General features: G+C 42.3%; 1 protein-coding gene across 1 annotated transcript in view; it reads left to right on the top strand.

The window, feature by feature from the left end:
* The window catches only part of LOC103385877 (sodium-dependent neutral amino acid transporter SLC6A17-like), a 13621-nt gene that overhangs the window by 2901 nt on the left and 1829 nt on the right, over nucleotides 1-8891 (top strand). The window contains exons 2-11 of the mRNA XM_008319893.3: nucleotides 2496-2786; nucleotides 4370-4527; nucleotides 5407-5533; nucleotides 6369-6550; nucleotides 6623-6733; nucleotides 6980-7221; nucleotides 7332-7524; nucleotides 7608-7800; nucleotides 7890-8049; nucleotides 8147-8309. Of these exons, the coding sequence (XP_008318115.1) occupies nucleotides 2504-2786; nucleotides 4370-4527; nucleotides 5407-5533; nucleotides 6369-6550; nucleotides 6623-6733; nucleotides 6980-7221; nucleotides 7332-7524; nucleotides 7608-7800; nucleotides 7890-8049; nucleotides 8147-8309 (1812 nt within the window). The 5' untranslated portion in view covers nucleotides 2496-2503. The remainder of the gene's footprint in view (nucleotides 1-2495; nucleotides 2787-4369; nucleotides 4528-5406; nucleotides 5534-6368; nucleotides 6551-6622; nucleotides 6734-6979; nucleotides 7222-7331; nucleotides 7525-7607; nucleotides 7801-7889; nucleotides 8050-8146; nucleotides 8310-8891) is intronic.

Here is an 8891-nt window from a genome sequence, read left to right as displayed (position 1 = left end):
TTTTCAAATCTTTTCCTTTTTTCAGTTTTTTTTTTCTTTGAGCATCTCGTTGTCAGTGTCATCACCTATTCGCAGATCTGCTATAAAAAAAAGTTGGCATGTGTGACTTTCCTGTCTTGTGGTCAGTCTTGTGCAGATTTGTTTGTGTTTTAGGTTTTTTTAGTGAGTGTTTTGTGGTTTTAACAGTAGTGAGGGTCACAGTTTGACCTTGGTTGTGTTTAAAAGTCACACGGCAGCAGTGATGGTGTCAGCATCAGGACCAGAGGACCGGCCTGTGGTCAACAGTTACAGTCTACACACCTGGTCTTTTTAAATCTTCAGACCAGAGATAAGTGAACTGGATATTATTTTTTTTCTACATCACCTGCTCTGTGTTTGTCCTCTGAGTGCTGAAATCTGGGTAAAGGGCGACTGGTAACTGAAAACTTTAATCGAAACCATTTCCACTCTGTCTCTTTAAACTGTACAAATTCAGTTATATAAAATTGGATGGAAATATGTGAATATTTAAAGATGTCTAAAGTCTGCAGTAAAACTGTACTTTTCCCGTCGATCTTCAGACTATAACTATAAGAATATCGGAGGTAATGAATGTATTTTGCGGTTAAACAAATGTTTTATGGATAATTTGATATCGTAGATAACACCGCGTTGTGCTATTTTTGTACAAAATATTCCCCCCTCATAACAGAAGAAAAATGTTAATTTATCGTCATTGTAATTTTTGAAAAAGAAAATGAAAAGAAAACGTAATCAATAATAATAATAATCATAATCGTAAAATTATGCATTTATATTTATTTCTTATTCATTAAAAAATAATAAATGTCTTATTACCATGTTTACACCTGGTTTGGTGAAGTTTGGTGAAAAAAAAAGCTCATGTGACGTTCAGTGACTTTTACCTGCGTCTCAATCAGAGTAGACCTGATTGGTCAGTTAGGGCACTGATTTATGACGTCAGTGTGTTTCAGGAAGTGGTTTGGTTGAGGAGTTAAAAAAAGTAGTTTGTTTTGTGGGTTTTTAAAAACAAAAGTGCTTAAATATACAGTATCTCAGTTTATTCAGTTTCCCACTTTCTCTTTACGTTTTCTCTAACTTTCTCTAAACGTTTAACAACATTTTAGGCGAACGTTTAGAGACTATCTTTTATAAACCCTTGCGCCACTGCCAAAGGATTCATTCATTTCTTTAATGACGCAATGATTTACTTTTTTACAGCATTACATTATTTTATACATCTCAGTAGTAACTTAAGTAATGTACGTAATGCGTGCACGGGTGCGGTTACGCGCAGTGTCCGCTGTCGTAACGATGGTCGTGTGGTTGTAGCCGCTGCGTCACACTGTCGTGAATATACTGTAGTATAGTACAATGAAAGGCAACATGTGGCGTAAAGGATTCGTGGGTGTTGTGGAGGAAAACGTGTATTGTTTTGACATAAACGTGGTCACGACAACTGTTGTTCAGTTTTTCTGCCAGCAGGATTAGAAGATAATAAAAAAAAAACAATGTTGTTGGACTGACATCACGTGTAGATTGGGATTGAATGACAAGACAGAAAATGTGAGATTGGAGGGTTTAGTGGTCAGCGCACATGGGATTATGAGGGACTGTGAGTGACCATCAGATTATTACGTCTCATGGTAGACATGCACAGCCCACCAGGACATCTGTGTGAAGAGAAGTGAAGGAAACTGAAATGATTTCTGCTCCAGATTGATCTCTACATGTGTGAGAGTTTGAGGAGAATCTGCTGATAGTAACAGACTCTGTTTGGCTGATGTAAGCAGATGTTGTGACACTAACGCCTCGTGTGCATCACTGATGTTGCATCAGCATCTTACAGAAATATCTCCTCTTCTGTTTTTGTTTTTTTTCCTTTGAGTTTCAGAGCTCTCTCACTAACACAGCGTAGTTTCTCCATTTCACTGGCAAATGTCGCATCAGCATCTTACAGAAATATCTCCTCTTCTGTTTTTGTTTTTTTTCCTTTGAGTTTCAGAGCTCTCTCACTAACACAGTGTAGTTTCTCCATTTCACTGGCAAATTTCACAATAAAGAGTAAGCAATACATTTAAAAAGGCGATGACCCTACGACGTGTCTTGTGATGTGGATCAGCGTGTGTTGGGTTTAAGGACAACAACAAAGAACGTCACTGGATCGGGACTTGAGAATAACGGAACTGAACTTGTTTGTCTATAAAATAGTCTGGTCAAAATACGTCTTTTAGTCCCAACCTGCCTCAGTAGTAGCAGCAGCGAAGGATGTGTCAGGGCGAACTATCCGTGTACGACATTTCAATTGGCTGAAAAAGTCGGTTTAAATGTGATTATGACAAATGGCCTCATCACTAAAGATTAAAAGATTTTTGTAACCACCTAATCAGGTGTTGTAATCCAGTGTCTTCTCGACGCTTCATCAATTCTCTGTTCTTCTCTCTTTATTCATGTCTGTTGACCTGTTGACCCCTGACCCCCTCCCTGACCCTCAGCCTTACTCATGCGTAAGAACAGCAAGGTGACGCAGCGCGAGCAGAGCCTGGAGCATGTCGCAGAGTCTGTGGCTGATCTGCTCGCACACGAGGAACCGTTCGACTACAAAAACAGCTCCCTGAATGTCGGCGCGGCAGCTGGGAAGAACGTGCCACACATAGAGCTGCCTGAGAACGAAGGACGCCCCGCATGGAACAGCAAGCTGGAGTACATCCTGGCCCAGGTGGGCTTCTCTGTGGGGCTGGGAAATGTGTGGCGCTTCCCCTATTTGTGCCAGAAGAACGGAGGAGGTGAGTGGGAGGAGTCTGATCATAAACTGGAAAAAAAAAAAGAAGTTTTTTTTCTGCCATCGCTCGCGTCAAGGTCACTGTGTCAGAGTTTACAGATGTTGACATAAGTCAGGGGTGTCAGGGGCCGCATACAGCCTGATTAGACGTCAAGTGGGCCGGACCAGTACAATCATAACATCATTACCTATAAAGTACAATGAGTCCATGTTTCCCCGGGATGGCCCAGGAGGAGGAGGAGGGCGTAGATGAGAAGAGATGAACTGAAATGAGATAACGTGACATGAGTTAATGATGAGATGATGTGATTGAAATGTTAATTTTTATATCTGATGATATGAGTTCATTAGACAAGACCTGAAGAAAGTGATTGAGAAACTGAAATACTTATTGATGTAACAACAAAGTTAACTTTCAGTTATTACAGCCTCGTCATTGGCTCCACCTTCGATGCCATATTTGTTTTTTAAATCGATCTTATTCTATATTTACTGTTAACCTTTGGGGAACCTGACTGACCCCCAGTCCCACAAACGCAGCGTCTCTGCGTCTCTGCTGCAGATGTGTTTACAAAAGATGAGACTGAATTTAGACGCAGCATTGATTCGAACTGTTGGCCGAGCAGGTCAAGTTTAGAGAGAGCGAGAGAGAGAGATCGATTCAGATGAAGGTAACTCTAAACCAGTGTTTGAGACGCCTGTAATCAGATCTGTGTATGTGCTGTATGTACACGCCTGTGTTCTACCCTGGAAATAGATGTGACATGACAAGAGAGACATACAGCACACACTGCTGCTGCTGCTGCTGCTGCTGCTGCTGCTGCTGCTGCTGAGAGATTTACTATAAAAGTACAGGAGTGATGAAGCGTCGCAGACTCATCCTCAGAGCGGCCAAGTTACATCAGCTGTAAAGTCACAGTGTGATGTGTAACTGACTGACAGCCAATGAAAACCAACTTCACAGTTCAGTGTTCAGGAATGATCGTGGCGTTCTCTTTTGTTCGTCTTTATTTCCTGTCATACTTTTTACTTTACGTTGACTCCGTTATTTATGATCTCTGTGAACTAGAGTGAACTACTGAACCAGTAGTGCTCAAATAGTGGGGCGGGCCCCCCTACGGGGGCGTGGTGAGGTGCCGGGCAGAGGTGTGTTTGGCATGAGAGGGTTCTAATGGAACAAGCCTCCAGTCACTAGGTGGCAGCAACTCACACATCAGGTTCTCAACAGTACCGTATTTTCCAGACTACAAGTCACAATCTTTTTCACCCTTTGGTTGGGTTTGCAGGTTCTACTCGGTGCGACTTAGATATAATTTCATGCTTGTTATTTTCACACTGACAGCCGCTAGGGGGCACTCTAGCTGGCTGGTGCGACTTATACTCCGGAGGGACTTATAGTCTGGAAAATACGGTATTTCAATTCGGGGGTTGGTGTAAAAGAAATCTGTCCTCTAGGGGGCGCATTCAATTCAGGGGTTGGCGTAAAAAAAAATCTGTCCTCTAGGGGGCGCATGACAGTAATTAATAGTGAACCACTGCGTTTGACCAGTGTAGACTCCTCAGTCAGGAATCTCTCCTCTCTTCCAGGTGCCTACCTGGTTCCCTACTTCATCCTACTCCTCCTCGTTGGAATTCCACTTTTCTTCCTGGAGCTGGCCGTGGGTCAGAAGATCCGACGCGGGAGCATCGGGGTGTGGAACTACGTGTGTCCTCGTCTTGGAGGAATAGGGATGTCAAGTCTGATGGTGAAGTGGATTTTTGTTTCATTCCACTGTCAGTGGAGCTGAGCCGTCAACCGTTTTATTAACAAAGTGACAGTGAAGAGTGGAAGGAGAGGGAGAGTCGACTGCAGGGTAACAAATCAAAGTCTGGCTCGTGGACCAATCATGACACTTAGAGGTTTATGTGACCACCGACTTTTTACTATCAACTGAGTCTAATGTGACCACCGACTTTTTACTATCAACCCTTTATTTGTTAGAATTTCCATCACCTTAAAAATATATTCTGCCTTTTTGTCTGTAATTTCCCCTTTAAATCTAGATATTTTTTATAATTGTCTTAGTCACTTAACAATTTTAGTCTTAATGTCATTTTGTCATCATTAAAGCAGGAATATTGTACAGTAGTAACGACAGTGAAGAGTAAACAGCTGGTAATTAGTCGGGGGTAAAAAGTCCGCCTGTCGTTATTTGATTGAAATGCTGAGTCACCATAACAATCAGGTCCTAATGGCAGGTATTACTGTGTTGGAGGGGAAGTGTAGACTTCCTTTACTGCCTGCACAGAAGTAGCTATAAATATCCTACAGAAGACCAGGGCTGAAAAAGAGAGCAGTTTAATTATTCATGCCTTCCTTGGCCTTATTTAGCTCCCGAGTTTCCTGGCTGCCTCGGCTGAGAAGAAGACTGACAGCAACACCACACAGTAGAGGAGACGCTGCCTTATTTGCATACGTCTCTGACTCGGAGCTGATCCCAATCCTGAATGAGTTCCTGACGTTGGAAATCCATAAAAGCAGAATTTATGCTGATGTTTTTTAACGCTGCTGCAAACTAGGAATTAAGACTTTGGTTGTAAAACTCTACGTTTGAGTAACTGTTTTTGTTTGTCTGTCTCTGCAGGTGTGTGGCTTCGTTGGTCTCTACTACAACGTCATCATTGGTTGGAGCATCTTCTATTTCTTCCAGTCCTTTCAGTTTCCTCTGCCATGGAGCGAGTGTCCAATCAGAAAGAATGGCTCACTGGCAAGTAAGTTAACCTAACGAGACCTGACGAGACCTAACGAGACCTAACGAGACCTAACGACCTCATTGACTATTATTTATTTTATTTATTGCATGTAATTTTTCTTTGTTCGTGAAAGCATAAAAGGCAGAACAATTATATACTCTTCTGCTAGGTGGCAGCAGATGGCTATGAAAGCTAAAAAAAAAGATAATCAGAGTTGTTGATGAAGATCTTTGTGTCTTTCTTCAATTCCTGCCAGTATATCAGTGTTGTCTTCAACTAAACAAGCCGGGATTATGAGGTCATGTAAACTACTACTTACTTACTACTACATAGTACTTTTTGTGAGGTTTTTGTTTGGTGGTGTGCCGTGGGGATTTTCCTGAGGATACATATGAGCCGTGGTTGAGAAATATTGGTATAGAATTCATCTCCTCTTTGACGCCTCAGCAGGGTTTTGATCTTCAAACATCTCACCTCACAAATTTTCCTGTGTCTGCATGCATTAAAAAAAATATCCGCACCATCCTGCAATATCAAGTGCGTACACCAGGGCTCATATATCACTTTCCAGCAGTAAGTGGAGCATACATAGCGTGTGCAGAAAAAATATGTCAGGTGTTTTGAATTGGAGAATCATGGCTTTGCATATCAAATACACAGCTGACCTTGTGCAACTCACCTCTCACGTCTGAGAGGTGAGAACCAGGCGAGAATTGAATATTGACCGAGAGCAAACATTCTTTATCTCATTATATTTCTCCTTCTGCCCTCACTGTGAGCTCCAAATCTCCCTGCTGTTTTTTTTTTTTTTTAATCTAAACCTGCATCTTTTGTTTCTCTGTAAATCACTCAGTTGTGGAGCCGGAGTGTGAAAAAAGCTCGGCTACGACCTACTTCTGGTACCGTCAGACTCTAAACACCACCAGCACGATTGCAGAGAGCGGAGGCCTCAACGTCAAAATGACCTTGTCTCTGTTGGTGGGCTGGGTCATCGTCTGTCTGGCGGTCATTAAAGGGATCGCCTCATCGGGGAAGGTAACGTCGAAAACACACGATGAAATAGAACAGAAGTCAAACTGGGTCTGATTTTCCTCCCATCATTCACAGGTGATGTACTTCAGCTCCCTGTTCCCCTACGTGGTCCTCTTCTGTTTCCTGGTCAGAGGGTTGATGCTGAAGGGAGCCGTGGACGGCATCGCCCACATGTTCACGCCCAAGGTTATTCCTACGTAATCATTCCAAATATTCAACTAGAGAACGAGAAAGTCTACCAACAGCCTAACATATCTTTGATGCTGCTGCTGCTGCTCCAGTTTGTATTTGATTCTATCTATTTGTGTGATATTCCTGTTGTTTTGGTCCTGGAGCCTCAGTTTATTAATAAAGTTTTATCTAGCTAGCTAGTTACCAATCTAACGTTGGAGCTGCTGCCGTCATAGTAACGTAAAGGTATTTGTCTGACAGCTGGAGAAGATGTTGGAGCTCCAGGTGTGGAGAGAAGCCGCCACTCAGGTCTTCTTCGCCCTGGGTCTGGGCTTCGGGGGAGTCATAGCCTTCTCCAGTTACAACAAGATCGACAACAACTGTCACTTTGACGCCGTGCTCGTCTCCTTCATCAACTTCTTCACCTCCATTCTGGCCACGCTGGTGGTGTTTGCTGTGCTGGGCTTCAAAGCCAACATCATGAACGAAAAGTGTGTCGTGGAGTGAGTGTGTTTTTTACCGCTGCTGGTCTGAACAATCGGGTTGATTTGGTATCTGAATAATTGACCATTCGTTAAAACTTGTAGCTGAAGTTGCCGTTTTCCCACCACAGGAATGCTGAGAAGATTCTGGAATACCTTCACTCCAACGTCCTAAGCTACGATCTCATACCTCCACACGTGAACTTCTCTCACCTCAGCACCTCAGACTACGCTGAGATGTACGGAGTCATCAGGACGGTCAAGGAGCACAGCTTCGCTCAGCTGGGTCTGGAACCCTGTGTCCTTGAGAATGAACTCAACAAGGTGAGTCTCTGGTGGCGTTCCCCCTCAGGTGACCACAACATGCTTTTATATCCGACTCTGACCAGACTAACCCTTGACTCCAGGCGGTCCAGGGCACCGGCCTGGCTTTCATCGCCTTCACTGAGGCCATGACCCATTTTCCCGCCTCTCCTTTCTGGTCTGTCATGTTCTTCTTCATGCTCATTAACCTGGGTCTGGGCAGCATGATCGGCACCATGACCGGCATCACTACGCCCATCCTCGATGCCTATAAAGTCCAGAAGGAGCTCCTAACAGGTAGAGTCTCCGGGTCGGCGTTCCCTACAGCTCTTTGTGTTTTCCAACTTTTCCAGCTTTTCCTCTTTTTCTCTCCGATGTTTCTGCAGTCTGCTGCTGCGTCGTAGCCTTCTTTTGCGGCCTGTTGTTCGTCCAGCGCTCAGGAAATTACTTTGTCACCATGTTTGATGATTATTCTGCCGGTCTGCCTCTCACGGTCGTGGTCATCCTGGAGAATCTGTCCGTGGCCTGGATTTACGGCAGTAAAAGGTACCTGGTACCTGTCAGTACCAGCAGATCGGTCGGCAGTTGCTACAGAACATACGGAGCGACGTCGTCGTGATGGATGTTTGTCCCTGTGTCTCAGGTTCATGCAGGACCTGGAGGACATGCTGGGCTTCAGACCGTACATGATCTACTTCTACCTGTGGAAGTACGTCTCTCCTTTCTGCCTCATCGTTCTCATCTCAGCCACCGTCATTGAGTTGGCCGTCAGCCCACCGGGATACAACGCCTGGGTCCAAGAGCTGGTCAGTCTCTGTGTGTGTGTGATAAATATATAATATAGTAATATTTATGTATATATATATACATAAATATTACTATATTATATATAGTAAATAGTACAAAATATAATATTTTTATATAAAATATATATATTATATATATATATATATATAATATATATATTTTATATAAAAATATTATATTTTGTACTATTTACTATATATAATATAGTAATATTTATGTATATATATATATATATATAATATATATATTTTATATAAAAATATTATATTTTGTACTATTTACTATATATAATATAGTAATATTTATGTATATATATATATATATATAATATATATATTTTATATAAAATATATATATTGGTGAAAGGATATTTTTAAATTTTTTTTGTTAAAAGTAATTCATCTAATCCTACTGGGACTTCCCCTGAACGCCACTAGATGGAGTAAACTAGTTATGCCCTAGTTTGAGAACCACTGCTCCATTCAGTCCAGCTCTATCTGTGTATCTGTGTATGTGTGTATGTGTGTATGTGTGTATGTGTGTATGTGTGTATCTGTGTATGTGTGTATCTGTGTATGTGT

This window comes from Cynoglossus semilaevis, chromosome 11 (genome assembly GCF_000523025.1).
Source record: "Cynoglossus semilaevis isolate Cse_v1.0 chromosome 11, Cse_v1.0, whole genome shotgun sequence".
Classification (NCBI taxonomy): domain Eukaryota; kingdom Metazoa; phylum Chordata; class Actinopteri; order Pleuronectiformes; family Cynoglossidae; genus Cynoglossus; species Cynoglossus semilaevis.
Note: the sequence above shows the minus strand (reverse complement) of the source record. Positions and strands in the feature narration are given on the sequence as shown.